Below are 24020 nucleotides of genomic sequence, written 5' to 3'. Positions count from 1 at the left end.
GAGAGAGACAGAGGAGAGAAGAGCAGAGGAGAGAGAGACAGAGGAGAGAAGAGCACAGGAGAGAGAGACAGAGGAGAGAAGAAGGAAGGAGAGAGAGACAGAGGAGAGAAGAGCACAGGAGAGAGAGACAGAGGAGAGAAGAGCACAGGAGAGAGAGACAGAGGAGAGGAGAGAGAGACAGAGGAGAGAAGAGCACAGGAGAGCAGGGAGAGAATGCTTAACAAATAAATTATTTATTAACTATTCTCTATTAGCCAAGAGAAAACAGTGGAAAAAATGGGTACATTACAATTTTTCATTATCTTTTTTTAAATGTCACATTGTCAATGAAACAACCTAATTTCTGCAGTTTATTTTTGTGATGCAAGTTCAAAATGAAATGAATAAGTTGTATACATTATTCATTTTTGTAGTGTAATTTATTTGTAAATGTACTTTCTGTACATTTTGTATTTTTGTTTTGCATATTCACGTGTGTAAATAAAAGAGAAGATACAACATACTATTTACAACATAGCTTAGGTTTAACATCAGAAAAACAACATCAGTTTTGAGCCCAACCCTGCCTCCATGTGTTCTGGGGTCTTCAGGAGGTGAACCTCTTGGCGAATGGCCAGCACCTCCTCAGCGACTCGGAGGATAATGCGGTGGCAGTGGAACGAGGCATGTCAAACACTCTGGAGACCACTCTGTATGATGTATCACTGGCCAGACAGAAAAGAAACACCAGGGTCTGGATTGTGGCATGTCAAACACTCTGGAGACCACTCTGTATGATGTACCACACGCCAGCCAGAAAAGAAACACCAGGGTCTCGATTGTAGCACCCCAACCGTGTTGCCGTTCACTTCTCAGAAGATCCAGCAGCACTGTCAGGGCCTCCCTGCTCAGCCGAAAACCATTAAAAACCTGTCCAGCGCTGCCACATTCAGCTTTATCCTGCAGTACAGGTGTCTGGCCTGATTTAGGGAAAGAAGGAAAAGAGAAATTGTTTAGAGCTATGACAAAAACCTGTCATACAGGCTTTAACAGGTTTAATCTACAACAATGCATCATGTTGTAAAAGACCATATTTTTGTAGTGTTGCTGTCCTGGGAGAAAAAAAAAAAAAGAAAACTTAGTACTTCACATTTGTACGAGAAGACTTAACGAATGGACTTCCTTACAGTCCACCTCTGATTATTTTGTCAGAATATTAACAAATTGCTGCTAACTATATCAGAGGCTGCATCTGAAGGACTCGGACCATCAAACAGAGCACTGTTCAGCTGTGACCGGTGCCACTGAACATTGAGCTGTACAATGCTCTATTTTTTTTCCATAGTTTTATTTTAATGCTTAGGCTAACTGCCTAAAAAAGCCGGGTTGCAAACCTGTCTACATATGATCGCCATTGGTCAAGACAATAAACTATATAAAATCTCACCTTTGTAAGACATCAGTCAGCATTTCACGTTGTACACTGTTTTGCTTTAAATAATGTGTGAGACGTTAGCAGTGGAATATGGAGAGCCAAATGGCTCATTTTTTGTGTGCATATTTAGTCATCTTAAGTTTTAATGTATCATTTTCGAATTGCTGCTAGGCATTAAATACATGCCATAAATGTATTTACTTACCACTTGTAGTACACTTGAACATACCAGTGTATGAAAGATAGGTTCAAGTGTACTTCAAGTGGTAACTAAATAAATTTTTAATACAGAGATAGTATGTTAAAAGCACATTTTAGTCCATATTCATGGTGTCTCAAAATAGCACAGTTGTGTACACTTAGATGTTCTTAAGATTATCTTAAGTACTAAAGAATAATTTTTATATTAAGTACAAAATTAGTGCGTGAAAATAGAGTACTTTAAGTACATTATGGAAGTGCACTTGTTTTCACCTGGGTACTTACCCTCATGTCGTTCCAAACCCATATGAATTTCTCTCTTTTGTTGAACAAAAGAAAACATTTTGAAGAATGTTAGTAACCAAACAGTTGTTGGTCCCAATTGACCTCCATAGTATGGGGGGAAAACAAGTCAATGGCTACGGTCAACTGTTTCGTCACCCACATTCCTCAAAATATTTTCTTTTATGTTAAACAGAAGAAAGGAATTCATACAGGTTTAAAACAACATGAAGGTGAGTAATGTTCTTTTTTGGGTGAACTATCCACAAAAACACAACACAAAACTCTAAGGAGGTTTTACCGTTACTGCATTAACCAATAAAACAGAATGCGAGATTTCCCCATTATATCATCTTAACCTGCTGTGTACAACCAGTAACATGACTCATCTACCTAGTACTTTGTGTGAATGAGCACCAGTCAGTGGTCAAGCGCTGTGACAGAGTTGGGACAGAGCGTTTGAGTGAAAGTGTGTCTCATCATCCATGCAGGGCACACACATGCAGCAGCACTTCGTCCGACAATACAGCGGCGCTGACAGCAAGCTTTATCACTGAGATCAAATGCAGCTCTCTATTCCTCTCTCTCTCTCTCTCTCCACACCTCCACTGGTGCTTTAAGCACCTGATCCTTCTTTATTTCAGCTGCTGTGAGTTAGAACAAGCACTAATGGACTACATAGAATCACACAGGATTAGACGATGTACAGACATGGAAACTTCCTTTCTTTCCCCTCCATATTGATCAGTTTCTTTATTCTAAACACGACTGCCACAAGCAAAATGTTGTTGACTGTGGTTTTTATATGCCTGCGGCATCATGCTGGGAAGCTCCGCCCATTATGACATCTCATTGGCCAACAATTTTGACATTTTTTTAAATAATGCAACCGATGGTTTTAACAAAAGCGTACACTTGATTAACAACCTTGGAACTCATAGGTAGGTCTAATTAAAATCAGTTTCTCTATAGAAAAAATTATAGAATTTTTTTTTTACTTCCAGAACCTGACTGTTGTGCATATGACCATACAAACCATTGGAAGCCCATTTCTGGCACAGGATTAAAAAAAATAAAAAGGTAAGTACAACTTTTTGTCTCACAATTTGCTTTTTTTTTCAATTTGCAATTACCTTTTTAATTTTTTATTCTGTAGTGAATTGGCCTTCCATATTAATCAGATATACACAACAAACTTCTGCATAAAATTATGCAAATGTACAAGTAAACCTGAACTAAGTCACGTGCTAGTCAGAAAATATTAAGTGATGGTAATTGTGCTATTTCCATAACAACACTAATTTTGCCAACTAACATTACATGCCAATGTAGTCAGCCAGTTTGTATACAATTAATAATTATGACAAAATGTTAACTAAATTCAAAATCAGTGTTGGGAATGGTTACTTTGGAAATGTAATAGGTTACAGATTACAAGTTACCCTATTCAAAATGTAATAAGTAGTGTAATTATTTCAATTAGTCTACTTTATTAAAGTAATGTAGCTGATTACATTTGACTACTTCTGTACATTTTTGTAATTAAATTACGTAACGCTGTTACATGTAACTAGTTACTCCCCAACACTGATCAAAATTCTAAAATCTAAAAATTAACACTGCCCCTAACTCACTTCAATTCATGACTCAAAGAAAATCTTGATCATTCTGACAGGCAGCAGCAGTAATGTGTTACAGACATGGTTCATATGTGCCTGTATCCCGTCTGACAGCACAAGCCTTGTTAAACTGTCTGAAATAAACACAACCAGACCCATAACATCCATCAACGCTGAGAGCAAGACAGTGCACAAGTTCATTTAACCCAATACAATACATTTGTATATAAGACACTCAGTATCAATCAATAGAAACTATGGAGCAGCCATATATAATAATACAATATAAATCTGCCGATCAATTAATTCACTTTGTTGGGAAGCAGTAAATCAATAGTTCAGTGTCGTTATTATGAATCATCAAAATGAAAAGTTGACTAATGCCACAATAAAGCATCAAGCATCAGATTTACAACGCTTTTCCTTAAGAATAATAGTATTCATTGGAAAAGTCATATAAAACCATTGACTTGATTAACAGGTGAGCACAAATATAAATCTTTCACGTGGGTACGCCTCACAAAAATCCTCTTAAAGCAATAGCTCATCTCAAAATGAAAGTTTAGACATCATTTACTCACCCTCATGTTGCTCCAAACCTTCCTTTCTTTCTATTCTTAAGACAGTCGCTGCTCTCTTCCAGCCTAATGAAAGTGGATGTCGTCAATGACAGTCAACTCCAAAAAAAGGCAAAAAAGTAGTTCATACAGGCAGATTACAGCGTCGTGTGAAACTTTAGTCGTTATTTCTTTTCATTTTGGAGCGTACCGATGCCACATTGGGGCCTAAAAGCGAATCTCATGGGTCAGTTCGTCAGCGCCGGTATTGATCAACCCTTTCTGATAAAAAGTAGTTTTATGCAGAATATGATTAAGATGGTTTTAATATAGGGTCATGTAGAGAACACACAGTCATAAATCAAACAATGACATGTTGTCCAGGCTCTTGCTTTGCAATACTCAAGCGGCAGCTGTCTCACAGTTGATCAATAGACAGTGAGACGGCCTGCATTAAAACGCTGTTTACAAAACGATCTGTACCTCAATACCCTGCTGAAAAAAACAGCTAAAACCAGCCTAAGCTGGTTGGCTGGTCTTAGTTGGTTTAAGCTGGAAGTAGCTGGTTTTAGCTGGTCTCCCAGCCTGACCTGCTAAGAAAGTGGCCAAAACCCCTCTAAAACCAGCCTGCTGACCAGCTATGGCCAGTCTAGACCAGGCTGGATGACCAGCTAAAACCAGCCAACCAGCTTAGGCTGGTTTTAGCTGTTTTTTCAGTAGGGTATGCAGTTCATGGAGAGCTGAAGTCTTCATGAATCTGTTAAACAATTGCCATCATTTCATTACATTTTTAAGTCCAAAGGGTCCAGTCTATGGTATTTTAAGTATTTTAACCATAATAAAAATATGATGCATAAGCACCACAAATGAGATGCAAACTCTTCCCTGTACATTCGTTCTGAAACAGATTGGCTATAGTCGATGTTTTCAGCCCGTGCTGTACTCTATTAAGTCTAGTTTGTGCAGCAAGTGTGGATCAATATCCTTCTTTATCGAATCAATAGAGCAGAGTTTAAAGGTAGGACATAAACGAATGCAGGCTGAAACACGGATGACGTCCATCTACGAGATTGATCGATGGACTAAAAAGTAGCATCTGGAATTCCTGACCTTCATGTAATTTTTAATGACCTAATGTTTAAGATGTATAATTTGAAAAAAAGGATGTAGAATTCGTTTCTTTAAAAATAAACAAAAACAGCTGATAGTAAAGCAAGGTTTATGATGAGGTAGTAATTGGCTTCTCTGCTATTATTACTCAGAGAATGCAGGCTACTATTCAGAAAGCGAGTGAACCCATAAAAACGCCACATTTCATCCAATCAGGTTGAAATCCAGCGACTGCACTGCCTTTTCAAGTGGCTCCAAGAATGTGGCATAAATCAAGGCAAAATTAAGTGAAATACGAATGAACTAAGAGGGACATTTTAATTTACAATTTAAAATTCAGAGGTTTATGATCATAATAAAGAGCTAGACTTGTTAACTCGGAGCACTTTGGAAAAGATTCAAAATGTCCTTGAGTGAATGTTTAGTATTGTCCTCTAGTTGATTTCTGCAGTTTTTACACAGCTATTATATCAATATCAGGCTAATAAATATACTAAAAACTACTTAGTATTTTTTAATTAGAATAATATTAAATAAACAAACAAACAATATAGTATTACTGGCCCAGTGACAACTATTTTAAACATTACATTTTTCACGTTTTTTTTTTTTTAAAGATATTATATCAATATCAGGCTAATAAATATACTAAAAACTACTTAGTATTTTTTAATTAGAATAATATTAAATAAACAAACAAACAATATAGTATTACTGGCCCAGTGACAACTATTTTAAACATTACATTTTTCACGTTTTTTTTTTTTAAAGAATCAAACTGCATCATCCTTTAAAAAAAAAAATACACATTTGACAATTACAGATGCCAAGACAATCTTGAGGTAATGCAAATATTAAAATGAAAAGGCCAATTTAAAACCTTTTATATGCAAAACAATACTTTACATACACTTTGAGAATTTTCTTTTACACATACTTTAAAATATTTATATATTTAATTTATTTATTTATTTTGTGACACAAACCATGGAATAAAAACAAATGCACGAGTCAATCTCAGAGATCAAAAAGAGCATATCCATTTTTATTTTAACGAGACATCGGTGGATGTGATTGTCAAGTATTTGAAGTGCCTTACATGCAAGTGACAGGCTGCACAGAACAAACACTCAAGAAAAAGACATTTGACAGCAAGAAAGAGAGAGAAATTGGTGAAAGCAGGAAGATTCCTGGAAAGAAGGCACATTTGTTTCGTTCATGGACATATTACATGAGCATTTGGTAACATTATAACATTTCACCCACGTGAAATGACTTGCTTTTGTGCTTTAGGGAGACATACAGGAGTTCTTACAGTTTGTTTGTGGAGCACATCAGAGAAAGAACTGAATAAGGAGACATCCATTCTGTCCACAAACACGATCCTACAGATGTATTTCCCTTTAAATCAACAGCAGTTTGAAGCCAAACCTACAGCAGAAATGGCGTAAACTCAAGCGCAGGTTCAGATACGGTTCTCTTAGATCAGGAGACAGCGCTCTCACAGAGAGCAGAGATCAGTTTACAGTATCAAACACATCACAGATCAAACCAATCAACCGCTGGCAAACAACACAGGGGAAAAAAAAGAGAAGCGTGTCAAACTAATAAGTCTGGGACAGATTCATGTTGCCAACCAAAACCTGAGGCAGGCATGAGGTGGAGAAATTAAATGAATAATTCAGCTAAAATTTTATTTTGTCATTGTTTACTCAGCCTTTAATGCTATTTTGGACCGCACTGATTTTCATTTCTCTCTTTTTGGCCATATGATGAAAGTCAATGAGGGCCAAAAAATAACACTAGACCCCACTGACTTTCATTATATGGCCAAAAAAGAAAGAAAGTCGAACTGTCTGCAATGACACGAGGGTGAGTAAATAATGAGTTTGTGTAAACTATCCCTTTAAGGAGCAAAAATGAACCAAAAATGTGCAAAACGAAAGGCAGGAATCAGCTGCCGTACATTTGGTATGAATTAAAGCCAAACTCAAGACAACTACATCAGAACTAAAGTGACATTAACATTAATAACCGTGTGAATGTGTTCTCTCAGGCACGATGAGGTGCTCCATATTGATCCTGATAAATCTCAGTCTCTGTAGATCATCAGGCAGATGTGTCCATTTAATATCTGGTTTGTCTTCCCTTCCTGCCTCCCTAAGGGGCCCGTTTGAGCTTCGGGTAAGACGTCACTACATGGAGAACATATGCAAGCTTTCAATGCCTCTATCAATCTGCTGATGAACTGAGATTGAACTCCAGGTCTGGGCACATTATTCAGACAAGCGTTGCGCTGGTGTCACCATCCGTCAGCGCAGGAGACGCAGCGAGGTGCCAGCCGCCGGTTAGGAACGCCGGAAATGCCAGCTGGGAAACGGTAACAATCTTGGAAGACGAAAACTAGGAACGCTTATTGTCAGTCTGTTTGTCTTTGACTTGATGAATATTAGGAATATTTTTGGTGTACTTTTTAGGGGGGGGGCTGACTTTTTCAGTCCAAAAGAACAAAGACACACCAGCTTGTTGTTTGTTCTGAAGATGAACGAAATCAGACGGTAAAATGAAATCCATCAAGAAAATGTGAAGGCCACATTTCACCCCAATATCAAAAAGATTTAGATAAGGAATTAAATTATGTTTATACACTTAAGAACACTACAATTTAAAAAAGACAATTAAACCACACCTTCCCACCAAGTTTTCATTGTTAAAATGCAAAAAATTATAAATACATAATATAATATAATACAATATAATATAATATTTTTTTTTTTATTGTATTACAAAAATGATAAGTATTAATCAGAACAGAATTTGGGGTAAATGTGCTAAACTGTCTTGCAAACAACATCACATATGCAAAGACTTTTTCATTCTTATGAATATGATTTTATTTGAATTAATTTATTTGTATTTATTTTATTTTTTTCTTTTGGAGTGGAGCGTGACTCAATCATGTTTTATTGAGGTTCACCTAAATGAAGAGGAAAATCAAAAATAACTCAAGAACCTACATATCAACTGACGTTTTGAATGAGCACATCATGTATGGTTTTTAAATAATGCTTTTGCAAATAATCCCTGCCTTACAGAACATCCACTAAAGGATTGTGGATTTGTGAGAAAGAAGTCACAGATCCAATGCCAAAACGTCTTTTGGTCCCTTTTAAACACGGAATTAAATTAGACTGAATTAAACTTCAGCTAATGCCATTCTTTTAACATAAAACCTAACAAACACCCTTCAAAAATTAAAACAAAAACACGGCTTGGCAAACCAAATCTGCTTGTATGCTCAGTTCTTGACTTTGGTAAGGACAATATTAGCCGTCACAAACATTAGACAGAACGTTGCCCACAATATCACAAACCAAACCCAGAACGTGTGATGGAAAGGTGACCGGTGCTTATTTACAGCATCCCTTCCCAACACGGGCTCTAGATGACGCCTACTAAAATATACTAGGAAGGCCGGGATGATATACTGAATGCCAGTTCCGGCATACGCCCCTGTGATCCCCACAAGCGCCTCTAGATCGTGAGTGCAGAAGGCCACAATAATGGGCGGCACTAGAGTAATGAGCGGGAAGACGATACGGTCCACCACCCAAGGGTACGTGCCGCCGTCCCGATGGAAGAGAGTCTTCCAGTTGTTGCGTAGCGTGACGGCTATTATGGGAAAGTTGGTGCTGATGGTGAAGACGGGAAAGAGGCCCAGGAAGTAGCGCAACACTGGAATGCTCAGGACGTCACAGTTATCCGTGAAGTTTAAACTGTACATATCCCGCAGCATTTTACATTTGATTGTTTTTCTTACTTGATTGATTCTAAAGTTTATTTGCATCTTTGTTTTTATTTTTAATAACAAAGATAAAATAAAAATAACTATAATATGATTCATATAGTAATTATTATTAATAAAAGAATTTGAGGAAAGGATGCATCGAGAATCATTTTATCGAAACGAATCGTGAGGCAAGTGAAGATTCACACCTCTAGTCGCAACAACGTCTTCTGTGATTGGTCAAAACACCCCGCACAGTGCATTGTGGTAGCATGAACAAAAGCTGAACATATATTTTCCTATAGATTGGTTTGTGCCAAATTTGGTGATATTACCAGAGATTTTCAATCTATGGTTGCTAGGTGATTTTGTTTTGGAACCTTCAGAAAACTTTAACTAGATTTTTCTCAACATTGACTTTGCTATCGACTTCAAACGGGTGCAGCTCAGACATTTTTTGTCCGATTCCAACAAATCATCATTTTGAAGATTTTTTTTAAATAGAGAATGTGAACTCATTTTTGAAAAGTTGCTCATTGTGACTCATTTTGCCAGCATGGGTCACATATATGGATTTTAAATGCTTTTGTTGTATCCTGCCTAACAGAATGTTCACAATAGGATTGTAGATTTGTGAAAGAAAAGTCTCACATTAGTCCTACTGAAGTAATGCCAAAACTTCTTCTTGTCCCTTTTAGACACTGAATTAAATTAGACTGAATTCAACTTCAGCTAATGCCATTCTTTTAACATAAAACCTAACAAACACCCTTCAAAAATTAAAACAAAAACACGGCTTGGCAAACCAAATCTGCTTGTATGCTCAGTTCTTGACTTTGGTAAGGACAATATTAGCCGTCACAAACATTAGACAGAACGTTGCCCACAATATCACAAACCAAACCCAGAACGTGTGATGGAAAGGCGACCGGTGCTTATTTACAGCATCCCTTCCCAACACGGGCTCTAGATGACGCCTACTAAAATATACTAGGAAGGCCGGGATGATATACTGAATGCCAGTTCCGGCATACGCCCCTGTGATCCCCACAAGCGCCTCTAGATCGTGAGTGCAGAAGGCCACAATAATGGGCGGCACTAGAGTAATGAGCGGGAAGACGATACGGTCCACCACCCAAGGGTACGTGCCGCCGTCCCGATGGAAGAGAGTCTTCCAGTTGTTGCGTAGCGTGACGGCTATTATGGGAAAGTTGGTGCTGATGGTGAAGACGGGAAAGAGGCCCAGGAAGTAGCGCAACACTGGAATGCTCAGGACGTCACAGTTATCCGTGAAGTTTAAACTGTACATATCCCGCAGCAGAGAACTATCGAAGCAGAATATGGCCGTGAGGGACAGCAGGCTGTAGAAGCACAGGATGAGGATGTAGTCGGCCATGACCAGGGCGCTCATGAGCTGCTTGTTGGAGATGGGCGTCACGAGCGAGGGCAGCGAGTGCTGGCACATGAACGAGTAGACACAGACCCCGAAGAGGTTGGGCACACCTGAGATCTGAGCCACAGATGGGTGGCCCTCACTGTGCCCCTTGCCAATACGAATCAAAGCCAGGATGATCATCATGGTGAACGCTGAAAGAGACCGAGAGATGTAAAATGATTATATAAAATCATGTAACAATATGACTTGGAAGATCTAGTGGATTTTGTTGTATTTAAGGCAAGACAATAGTCAAAAACATTGCTTTTTCATATACAGGTACTTGTCAATTTTGAGATTTTGGAATATTTGCTTTCATAATGTTGTTTCAGACTAGTGAAAGAAAACTTAATTTCATTTCATATACAACATTTCATTCCTACAAACTGATTTTTTTTCCTGGCAGTTGACTATTGCCACTGAATAAAAAATAAACTAATAATTATTTGGACTTTTATCGCAAATCAGACTTTTTTCTCGCAATTGCGAGTTTATCTCTCGAAATTCTGACTTTTATCTCAGAAATGCACGATATAAACTCGCAACGTCGAAATTGCGAGATAAACATGCAATTCTGAGAAATAAAGTGGATATATAAACTTTTTTCTCAGAACTGCAAGGCTTTATAACTTGCAATTGAGAGAAAAAAAATCAGAATTGTGAGGAAAAAAGTGAGAATTGCAAGGTATAAACTCGCTATTGCGAGTAAAAGTCCAAATTTGAGATAAAAGTCCCAATCGCCTTGTTTTATTTTTTATTCAGTGGCAGGAAACGGGTTTCCATAATTTTCTGATTTATGGAGTTATAAAAAGAGATATTCAAAATCCCCTCTGTGAAAACATTTGAACTTCCACGTAGAAGCTGTAAAGCTACAGAAGTCATTTTGTTTGCGCATGGAACAGAAATCTCTTGAAATTATGATGATTGACCCCTTGGTAACCATACCAAGGTTCTGGCATTTCGTGCATTTGTTATCCACTACTTTTGACTAAAATAATATTATCGCGATCAAAGACTTATGTTCTGTGATTTTATCTAAACCATGGTCGACAGAGATGTTGTGTTTTTGTTTACATTTGGAAGCATTCTTGAAGGGTTGCCATGTCCACTTATTAGCGTTTGGATTTAAGTTTTTTTTTTTTTTAGCAAGATCTGGTAACAGTCGAGACCTTTATCCCTGAAATTTCTTGCACTGTGAATACAGAAGAGACACACAACTCTGATACACGTTTAAATACATCATTAACTAGTAGTTCAGTTCAGTTCTGTAATCACTTTGTATTTTGTCATAACCTTTCATCATAGTTTTTCAGTTGTAGAATGCGGTTGTCGCTCTCGTAAATAAAAAAATTCAGTAAAATTACAGAACTGTGTGTAGAGAACAGGATTAAGCACTAAAAGGTGAACTAACAACCGAATTCAGCTGCATATGTCAAAATGTCAACAATACAAAACAAGAATTTTGAACCAATGTTCAATTTTCTGTTCTAGAGTTATATGCAAACGAGTGCATACTTCATTATATCATGCTTCATTTGCATATTTAAACAACATTTTAGAAAACTCTTAAGACAAAAAAAAAAAATGAACTGGGGAAACGACTGGAGAAGTATGGTGATATCTATTAGATAAATGTTTTTCTTTATTCACCTGGGGTGTCTGGCCTTAATACTGTATATTCAGCTCATACACGGAGTTTGCCAAGCTGAGATGGTTATTTATTAACACTGCCTGTCTAAAGCCGATTTTTTAGGCATATCCCTATTTTTGCAGCCTGAATAGCAAAAAAAGCATGAAATCTGATTTTAACTAAATCAATCCAAGTCTCATGAGGACGTGACTTGAAATCCAGTTAAATTGGATTTGAGTAGATCTGTTTCAGCATGAACTGGACGAACGGATATCAAGATTATCTTCCATCATTTGGGACACAGCTAGATTTAGGAAAAAAACTCAAGGTCTCTGTTGTATACGTTATGCGCTTTATGAGTTGTCATGATGGACTTGAGTGGAAGACAAATTCCCAGTTCTGGTCTATCCACACTGACAGCTTGCTGCTCATACACCATGTCTACATTGGAAGCCACTGACGCAACAACTCGAGTCTGTCAACACTGTGGCATGACGCACAGCTTCAGTGCGTCTAGTGTTCACCAACCAGGGCCAGTCCGCTTCAAAGACAAAACCAAAACTTTACCAGTTTATTTAGCTAGAAATCCATGCTATAAAAAGGTGACTTTGGGTCATTTTAAAATAGTGTAACTTTTAACTTTAATTTTAGTACTACAGCCTACCAACAAACTACCTAAAACTGTGCACATGTGCATGTAGGGAAAAAGGGGTTTTATAACAAAAATGTATTTGATTTTATCAATAGAAGGTACCGTTATAAACTGTGCGGTTGGTAAGATTTATTTAATGTTTTTTAAAGAAATCTCTTACGGTAGCACTGTATTCGTGCACAACATATGCGCCAATGGACATACATTATTAACACTGAACTTAGGTTTGACTGATTGGTTTGCACACAGAGATGGCCACGGGTCAAACTCCGAGTAAAGCCCTATTATTAAGCCCCCATATTATTAGGTCTCGTAATTCTAACATATTTATCTTATTTTAGCTTTTCATTATTTCTGTAATATTGAATTTATATTAAGAAAAAAATAACAAAATGCCTGACTTTCTGTATTTCTATTGTGATCGATGTTGCAATCAATGCGGAGCAAGATGAGACGGCTAAGGATCTGATAGGCTGCTGGAAAACACTGAGCTGGTTAAAAAGGGACCAATAACTTCCATAGGTGATGTTCCCTGCATAGACAAACAGGAAGAGGAACATGGATGGTAAAAAACACAAAACACAAGTGCAATCTCCTCCATTTCATTATCTCAAACATCTAAAGCTTAGTGCTGCTCCTGAAGATCTTTATATATAGATTTCAGGAATAGAATAGAATAAAATAAAAGATAGCTAAGAGGACCGATAGTAATAATCAGTCCTCATCCTCTTTCCTAATGCATCACATGGCCAGCTCAGGGACTACAGGTGTAAATCGGAGATGCCAGCCATCGGATTTTAAAGGGGAAATGGATTGGGTCCGTCCACACATCTGAGAGGTGCTCCAGACAGCAGTGCTGACCCAAAGGTCTCCATTAGCATTAAAAAGCTGTTCTCACACATGCTCATTCAGTGTTTGAAAAAGATGCCTTCTTCCTGGCAGGAGTAAAACATTTTGGCAGCAAACAAGGGGCAGAGTGCATGCCACACTAATCTCAGTCTATTAATCAAGGGCAGGTTGCATGTAAGTGGAATAAATAATTCACTAGTTGCAAAGAACAAATAACGTAAATCACAGTGATGTTGCAGTAAAAGGGTACGTGTCTCAGGAGAGAGTGCATGCTGCCAGGATAACTACAAATACAAATAACCAAATAACTATTATAAATGACTTTAGAAAGGTTTCGAAAGTAATCAAAACTCAGGAAAAAGTGGAGAACAAAGCAGAGCGACAAACACTGAATCTATACTGTGAGAGACAGGTCTTATTTTACACCAAATCTTGAGACTAACAAGTCATGTGACCATTCCATAACAGCCTATGTGAATAAATAAGTAAATATGTATACATATTTACATATACATACTGTACATATAAAATGTATATTATACATGAATTTAAATATTTCATACATAAATATAAACTTTTTATTAAGTATATGCATGAATGTGCAATGTGTACTCACATTTTGTAAACACAAACTTTTATTTTGGATGTGATTAATTGTGATTAATCATTTGACAGCACTATAATCAATATTAAAAACAGTTGCACTGCTTAATATTTTTGTGGAAACTGCGCTAGGTTTTTGGGCATTCTTTGAATATAAAGTTCAAAAGCACATCATCAAAATAATTAATTAATTTTAAAAAAATCAATATATTTCAGTAAGATACATGTTTGTCTGGTTTGTCTGTATATTTATATATTAAATATAAAAATAAATAATTGAATGAAAATAAAATATTACATAATATAAGAATAGAAAAACACATCTTATAACACATCTATATATAATATATAAAATTAATAATATAATAAACACGTCACACTATACAAATACTGTACAAGTCAGCTAAGAAAGACAGTAAAATACAGAGCACAAAGCCAAAGGCAAACAACTGCATTAATAGGTAACATTCATTGTGCAATATGCCTAATATAGCAAAACAGATACACAAGAGTGCAACTAGAGGACAAACGCAGACATACACAATGATGGAACTGCAAATCATTGAGGGAAACGTCAGAGACAGATACTGTAACGGAAGAACCAACCAGAGAGAATACAAGCATGGATGGGATGTAGTCAGATTCAAGATGCATTACTCCTTTTCATAACAATAGAGGAGTACAAAAGAGTTGCACCGAAAGAATAGGAGGGTAGAAGAGAAAGAAAAAAAATAAAGAAAATCAAGGGCACACTTAATCCAAATACTCCTGACATCTCCTGACACAACTCAAGTCATTGTATAGACGCTTAACCTTCAGCACAGAGGCCTTTTGTTGTTTAGGGATGAGATGTGATTGCATCCCGCCACATACGGCACAGCGATTCATCACATGCTACTCCAAAGAGAAAGGAAAACATGAAATCGCATCATATGACCCCTTTAAAGCAACAACCTTTCAGTGTCAAGCCCAGATCTTTAACACCTACAGTATGCAACACCACAGAGCCCCTTCTAACAGTCTATTATGTACGGACAAAAAGTTATTTGGAATGACCATGAATTGATTTTTGGACTGTCTTTGTGATATAGTTCTGTTAATTATTGAATGAAAATGCTTATGTGACAGAGGGTGAATATACAGGGTACACACATCTCCCTAACTGCCTAAACTTTATTCTGCACCTAATTGTTAAAGTAATTAAAGTTTTAACAGAAACCCATTAAGGAAGCAAATGTGGACATCAATACATAGCATAGGCTTAGGAGAGTTCAAAATTTAAGACATCTATTTTAGCACAGTTTACACAAAAGACCCAGCAGAAAGCATCCACGCTATGCCATTTCAGATCAATTGATGATCCTCTGAAATTTTCAAACAAATGAGCGAGTGGTTTTATGGTCTGTTAAGGAAAGCAATGTACGGTAGTTTGTAGCTTGTCCATGTTGCAGGCCCTGCTAAATGAGAGGCGCCAACGCATTTTCCTTGAGAGCAATTTTCAGGCTCTATGAGCTGAACCATTGCCTGGGGTATTCATTAAGGCAGGGCTATATTTCAGAGCACCTTGAGACTACACTGCTGCACAATATCCCACACCGATGCAGCACCTTTTACATAGGGCTGGACAATAATTCAATATCAATATGTATCGCGATATTATTTTTTTTGGGAAAGAAATTATAGAAATTAATACTTTTATTTAGCAAGGATGCTTAAAATTGATCAAAAGTGATGATAAAGGCATTTATAATGTTACAAAAGATTTCTATTTCAGATAAATAGTGTTCATATCGATATCGGAATTATATCGTATCGACCGAAATTAAGAAATATATCGTGATATCAATTTTGGTCATATCGTCCAGCCCTACTTTTACAGTATATCTGACCTAAAAAAAACACTATAAAGTCTGATTCTCAGGGGACGCCTATTAATATGGGGAAAACCCTTAACATTTAAATAGCACTGGAGCTATATCCTTATAGTAGTGCTGCTGATCACACACACAAGTCTATTTGAAGTAGGGCTGCAACTTATTGATACAATTTATATAGAATATAATTGAAACTCTGGTGGTGTCACAGTGATTTGTAGTAAAAAAATAATAATAATTCTACAGGGATAAAAAATGGCTGAAAAAATGGCTGAGGTCACAGTGAGCTTTTGTGGGAAAAGTGCACAATCCAAGCTATCAAAATCAAGACAGAACTTCATTAAACGTTATTTTAAAAAATGCTCATGAGCATATGGTTTCATGCACTTGAGGAATTTTTTTTTTAATTAACTTAAGTTTTAATAGGCATATGTTCATCTGCAAATGCTATAAATTCACACAAGGATTTTCATTTTGCAAACAGCTCATCCTAACAGCAATTCTCTGCTTGCTTAGAGAAAAATATAAATGCTAAAATATTAATTTATTTTGATCTCTTTCGTCAGATGATGTTTTCCAAAGCAATTTACAGTAATTGGGATTTTGCTAAAAAGGACACGTTCCTTGATCAACAACCTGGCATGTCTTTTTTTTTTTTTATCATAACCAATTTTATTTATTTTTATATTTAATTATTTAATTACACAATTATAATTAAATAAAAAATAATTATATAATTAATGAATAAATTAAATAATATCTAAATATATCAATATTGCTCAGGATCTCAAATCATAGTGTTTGTACTATTTGGCTTACTTGGGGAAAAGATACATAAATGCATAAAACAATATCACAGTGATCTGTGTAATCTAAAGTCTTGCTTTAACATTACAACAAAATGAAGGCAAGGATAATGGGAAATGTTGTTTTATCATGCAAACTAAACTGTAGAGTCAAAATTCACAATTAAAATTCAATCAATATGCCTCTGTCATTATTTGTATCCCACTGGAACTACTGGTGGTGTTCATGTGTGCTCACAAATACTTTGACATGGCATGAAGGAATCTACAATAGATTCTTTGCACTGCATCTATTGCAAATCAGCTTTATATATACACATTTTCTTACATTTACATTTATGCATTTGGCAGATGCTTTTATACAAAGTGAATTAGTTTGCATTCAAGCCATACATTTTTTTTAGTTCATGCACTGCCTGGGAACTGAACCCCGTTTGAGCAATAGAGCCATGACCTTGTTAGCGCTCTACCATTACATATATAATGATGCAAATGATGTCTTGAACCCGAACAACAGATTTTTTGAGTCTTCAGCATGTTGTTCTAGCACCATTAACAGTAATACAGTCTCTGAGGAGCGTTTGGTAGCCCACCCCAGCAATGCAACATGCAGTCATTAATCTCCAGTGAGTAATCACACGCTCTTTGTCCGTTCCTCAACGTTCACACTAAATATGAATTAAAGCGGCAACCTCACTGACTCATTTCGCTCTCCACGTCAAAAACTGATAAATGTTCTCTACTTCAGCGCTGAGAGGAGGTGATCCTTCCCATTTAAATTACCCCCGCAATAAAACTGCCTTTGAATAATGCATGTGAAGACGTACAGCTTTGCATACAAGACGCCATATCTGTGTTCCTGGTAAACAAGGTGCTTCATGAATTTCATACAAGTGGCGATCAAGAGTCTATGGCTTCTGAGACTGCTGAGGTTTTATATCCGCGAGTAACAACACACAACAAGTAGCATTAATTCAAGTATGAAGCTGCTGTGGTCGTTGAGCTAATAATTGAGCTCCGTTTTCTGGTTGAGCAGAGGACGGTGCTGGTAGTAGATGGCATCGAGGCTAAAACACAAAGTGGCTCCCCTGACGCCAACTGAACCCAACCCTACTTACCACATCTCGTTTGACACAGGAGCAGGCACGGTCTCTCCTTCTGTGCATTATGGGTGAACAGAGGCACACAAGGGACGTGCCTGCTTGTCCTGCTGTCTGCTGTGAGTAATGACTGAGAGCAGAGAGGATCATGGGAAAAAGCACAAGACTGGAAAGGGCGAATAGAAAGAGGAAAAGAAATGATGGGCGACTGGTCAACCTATTGGCATTGAGAATAACCTATTGGCATTGAAAAAGAACAGCTGCACTAATGTATTGATATGCCATTGAACCCATTATAAATGAGGCATTTGTTGCATCCAGTGGGGACATAATTACCGATTATAATGACTTATACGGTCTTTTTTCGTGCCGCGTAAACATAAAACCATATCTGCATTTGTGATCGGAGAAATGACAAACAACAAGCACTACTCTACACTGCTCAAAACTCACGTTTGAATCATCAGTGGCAAATTCTTTAAATATAAAAAAAACTTACTTACAGTCTGTGAGTCAGAACAGCCGGCATTGTAGTCTACTCTCCCAGGATCAGGAAACAGTCCTCCGTAAAATGCGCTGCACACATCTGAATATTTGGGTTGAACTGTTCTGGAACAGTGTTGTAAATACAACTTAACCACTGATTTCTAGTCGTGTCCTCTTTTGGAAGGCCAAACAAAGTAGTTTCGCTTTCACAACGAAACACACAGCGTCTTCACAACATGGCGGCGGCGGTGGCAGCAACAATAAAGTTACGTCTTCTTACTTTGCGTGAACATTTGGGCGGTGTTATGCAAATTGTGGGGGCGTGTTTGAATGAGGCGTTTAGGAGGGCGTGGACCAGTCTTAACTTTTATAAAGAATATCTTTTTGGGTTTGAGACTTTAGTCTTTGCAACTTTAGGGATCTTAGCTATTCACGAACAGCTTGTAACACTCCAAAGAGAAAGGAAAACTTGAAATTGCATCATATGACCCCTTTAATCAATAAAAGGGGAAAAATGTTGAGTGTTGAGGTAATTTTGACAGCTTGGGTTTTGGTATGAAATAATATTGTTACTACTTAATGGATGAAAGTTCAGTCATCTGGTCAAAATAAAGCCTAAAAGGATGGCAAGGGTCTTGTATCACTTGGAAGGGGTTTATTTTGGGATGACTGCTTGAGTATATTCTCCATGTTATTACTAGACTACTTACCAAAGAAATTAAACGGACATGAAATATTGATTTGAGATCAAATTATTGTATTATGTGGGATAAAAAGAAGCTGTGGAGTGATACGAGAGACATGAAACTAGCACCGATATGTAGGAATTTAGTTGCAAGGGACAAGTCAAATATACAGTTTAGCATCACCATACAAAAAAAGTTTGTCCGCCGAATGCAGTGATTGACCAATCAGAATCAAGTATTCCAGAGAGCCGAGTAATAAATAAACACTGATTTTCTTGTAACAATTTCAAGACTGTTTACAAAATATAAAAGCCACTTTATATTCAATGCAAATGTTTGTCATAATGTCTCTGCGGAAAAACACTACAAACTAATATCATGCTTTATATTAGATTTGGCTATCTGTTTTTCTCCTCGGGGATAAATACCAGTGCCTCAATCTATGATAAAGGAAGTTTCATTAACACAGATGAGGCTGTTTTTTTTAATACTAATTAGAAATTGAGATCGTTTATGGATCACTCTGCGTATTAAATGCTCAAGCATTTGTTAATAGTAGCTATTCAAAAGGAACTAAAACCATTGACTATTGCTGGATCACATTAAAAATTCAATCCAATCTAAAGCTTAGACAAGATTTTCATTTGTTTTATTTTTTTTATGGCTTGTTTGTTTGTTTTGCTTATGAATCAATTTGGTCCTGCTTGGGAGAATGATTAATAAGCACAACTGGAAAACAATCTGTAAAGCAAGAACCACTGCAGAATATCTGAATAACTTTGTAAAAATCAACAGATTATTTTAAACATTCAAAATGTAAAAAAAAAAGTTTTTACAATTGTTTGACAATTTGATACTTGAATTAAGACCAATTTTGCAACTTTAAGATGAAAAAGTACATTTTAACATTAATATAGATATTAATATTGGAATATTAATTCACTAAATTAATAATATAACAGCACTAACAGTGAAGCTTTAAAAGTAACAATTCGTATTAAATGAATTGTATGGTGATTAATACTGTGTAACATGAAATTATTTTAATTAGGGATGCACCGATAGGATTTTTTGGGGCCGATACCAATACCGATTTTAACAAACATTTATTGGCCGATTCTGATACCGATATTTTTCACTTCATCTCTTATTTGAAATTTTGGCATCAAAATAGATAGTATTTTGATCATGTTTTAAATCAGCAAAGTTCAAAAACACCTGCATTAAATTATACTAGCAGTTTTATTGCTGCATCATCAAATAATTTCTAATGAACATGGATTGGATCCATTTAACATTCAGCAGGCCTACATAAATATATATAAATATATTGTGTTATATCATATATTATATATATTATATTATAAATATGTTATGTTATATTATATATAAATATATAAATATAACATAACAAAGATACATATTAAATAAATTTACTAAGGCGGGACTCTTATTTTGACGGGTTTTCTAGTCTACAGAGCAAGAGCTATATGGGTAATGAAAGCACGCAAATATGCCGATGGTTGTAAATTGAGGAAAAATCGGCCGATAAATATCTGCGGCCGATACATCAGTGCATCCCTAATTTTAATAATGATAAAATGCAATAATTTTGATGACAATTAAAGTAAAGTGAGTTTTATGCAAGATATTTAAGGATAAAAAAAAAAAAAGATTTTGATTTGAAAAGTGTTTGAAAAGTGAATTTCAGACATTTTAATACTTTAATAAGGACTCGCAGTTCTAGATCTGAACGGCTCTAAATCATACTCTAGACTAAAAATGAGAAGAATGCATTATCAAATAATTACTTCAGCTCTCTGGAGATTCAGAATAGAGGAAGGAAAAAAACAGCAACAGAGAAAGATAAGGGCAGCACACATACATAAAAATGGCCACTTTGCTGCAGGGCACCGTGATGTATTACCACAAAAAGAAAAGAAAAAAACTGCAATACAAAGCAAACAGCGGCCAGCTAGACCAGTGATGTCTTTCACGATCGAGTGGAAGCATGCATAATACATACATGATGCAAATGACCCCATATTGATTCACACGGCTAATAGAGCAAGAATCCATTCTGGATAAACAGTCTGAGAAATAACAGCACTGCTGTGAAGTTCATCACCTGCATTCAGCAGTATATGTTGCTGAAGCAAGCAGGATGAGCTACTTCACCCCTCAGGTTACAGTGCCCTTAAATGGGCAGTGAATTAAAACACAGATGGCAGAAATATGGGCGCACATGCTAACCAGCAGATTTCTGTACTTTGTCTATACATTTCTTGATACATAAATGTTGAGTAATTGCTACACAATGCTGCATAACACCACTTTCCACCACTCAGCATTACTGAAACCTACACAGCTAGAACAACTGCCTCCATTTTTTGCCTTCTTAATGCCCGTGGAGCTATTAGGAAACGTATCAAACAGCCAATGACTCTCATTCACATCTCATTGTGAATTAATGACACGAAGAGCAGAGGAAGGTGAGCAAAAGGGCGCATGCTTGTTTCTTTAAAGGTCTATGAGCACTGCGAATGTGCGCCCAAGAATGCATGTTTTTTTGTACGTTTTACAGGTTCATTCACCACTGCGTGCACATGGGAGCAGAAGCCACGATTCAGTGCGGCTGTGATTTTTGCGGCGGGTGAGGATGGGCGGTTTTATTTTGGGCCTGTCGTCTGGTAAGTGACTGCCCAATCACGCCTGAGACGGCTTGTCAGGCTGAAGTATGAGGGAGACAGAAGGCGGAGACATGGAGCGGGACGCATTTATGATTGACAGACCCTGGCTACACTGCAGAGGAGGGGAACAATGTACTAACTAGAGATGCACTGATTGAAATTTTCTTGGCCGATTCCGATTTTTCGTTAGTGTGATCTGCCGATACTGATTTCGATTTTCTTTCTAAGAACTATAATTGACAGCATATACAAACAAAAATCTACTTTTCTTCAACTCAAAGTTTTATTTTCATGAAAAAAAAAGTAAAAAGTCAGTAATAAAAAAAGAACAAATAAAAAAAAGGCAAACAACAGCACAAATAAATGCAATAGTATAATGCGCAATACAAGCACTATTTAACCGGAGTGAATGAGACCTGTGTGAGAGAGAAGGGGTCGTTGGAGAGAAGAGAGCGAGAATGCACGGCTGATGTTATTGCCTGTGCCGCTGGTAACAAAACGGATCGGCTCGAAATTGGAAAGAAGTGAGACTGACCGACCGATCACCGATCTGTGCCGATCATGAGGAAAATCGGCCGATTCCGATCCCTGGCCGATCGATCGGTGCATCTCTAGTACTAACCATGATGCCATACCTTTAAGAGGCATATAGTAAGTAAATAAAAAAAGGTTAATGGGGAAATGAAAAAAAAAAAAAAAACTTAATGCACTTATCCTGTACAGATAATTTAAGCTTTCACAAAACTGAGTTACTCACAGAAACATTAACAAACCACCATAATTTATTTTCTCCCTAAGGTAAATCTTGAATACTAGAGCAGATTTTGTTTTAGGCTATGTTGTGTTGCAAACCATTATTATGAAAATCTAAAATAAAAACAACTAAATTTATATAAATAAATAAATATAAAAAAAACAAATATCACCCATATATCAAAATTTAAAACAAAACCTTAAAATAAATTAAAACCAAACAAAAAATAAATTAAAAAACCAAACAAACCAAACCAAAACCAATCAAAACAAAAACAAACAAAACCAAAACCAAACAAAAAACAAATAAAAACAAAACAAAACAAAACAAAAAACAAACAAAAAACAAATAAAAAACAAAACAAATAAAAAAACAAAAACAAAAAATAGTAAACAACTTACCAATCCATCTCATTAGAGAGGTAAGGATCTGGAGGTATTTGGTCTTCTGCGCACTGAAAAAGGTGAAGGGCCCCAACAACAGTGTGAAGATTGCCTGAAATGAAGTAAAAATACAGAAAACAAGTCAATGAAAGCAAAAAGCAGTTTGAGTAATAGCAGTGTGCTGCAAGTAGGATACCAAGATAGATCTCTGTAAACATTCTGTGGTATTTTGACCGAAATAACTACCAAATTTGGCGCCTATTTCAGCCACAACTGAAGTGTATACATGGGGCACTGACGCGTAGGACTTCATGAATGATGGGTGCTCCAATTCTATGGAAATCTGTGGAGTTTTGCAGATGCAAACTCTGTGCGGGCCTGCTCTCATGGTACACACATACATACTTTTTATGTGCTTGTGTGTGCAGTAGTGGTCGACCGATATTGTTTTTTTGACTGCCGATGCCGATATCTTGGAAAGCAGGGTGGCCGATGGCTGATATAAAGCCGATATAATTTTATTTATTTTAATTAATATTTAAGAAATTTTAAATCATTTGGAAATGGATTAAAAAATAAATGTGTAAAATAAACATTTATACTTTAACCGACAAAGTATTTTTCACAAATAAATAAATATTTAATAAAAATATAATTAAAAAGGAAGTAAACACTGTAACCAACAGGGCACTCATCTGGGAAGTTTGTGTGCATTGGGATTTGGGAATCATATTTTTTCAAATAAAGCCAAGGTAACACTCATATTACATACAGCACACAGTGAACATGACATGAATATGACAGTGGGCAAAAGCATGAAGCGCAGCATAATCTGAAATCATGAGTTTAAAGTTTGTCGATCGCGCATCTCCAGTGAAGCAGAACTCTCCTCCTGTCCACATTCAATTCACACGGACCGACCATCACACAGAGAACACGCGATCATGCAGGATACAAATGAACACTTCACAAGATCTCACAGCTGGATTTGACTAAGTTTGCAAGATTTTTTTAATTAAATGTTCATTAGTCATTCAAAGATTTGTTTAAATTATATAAATGCATATTTGCTGAATGCTGACGGCAAACGAGAAAGTATTAT

General features: G+C 36.5%; 1 protein-coding gene across 1 annotated transcript in view; it reads right to left on the bottom strand.

The window, feature by feature from the left end:
- Positions 1–9496: 9496 nt before the first annotated feature.
- Positions 9497–24020, bottom strand: part of LOC107758121 (transmembrane protein 104) — a 54378-nt gene continuing 39854 nt past the window's right edge. Inside the window, exons 9-10 of the mRNA XM_016575784.1 lie at positions 22937–23030; positions 9497–10557 (exon numbers count right to left, since the gene is read on the bottom strand). Coding sequence (XP_016431270.1) covers positions 9794–10557; positions 22937–23030 — 858 coding nt within the window. The 3' untranslated portion in view covers positions 9497–9793. The remainder of the gene's footprint in view (positions 10558–22936; positions 23031–24020) is intronic.

Source organism: Sinocyclocheilus rhinocerous, unplaced genomic scaffold (assembly GCF_001515625.1).
Source record: "Sinocyclocheilus rhinocerous isolate Xijiao unplaced genomic scaffold, SAMN03320098_v1.1 scaffold234, whole genome shotgun sequence".
In the NCBI taxonomy this organism is placed as follows: Eukaryota; Metazoa; Chordata; class Actinopteri; order Cypriniformes; family Cyprinidae; genus Sinocyclocheilus; species Sinocyclocheilus rhinocerous.
Note: the sequence above shows the minus strand (reverse complement) of the source record. Positions and strands in the feature narration are given on the sequence as shown.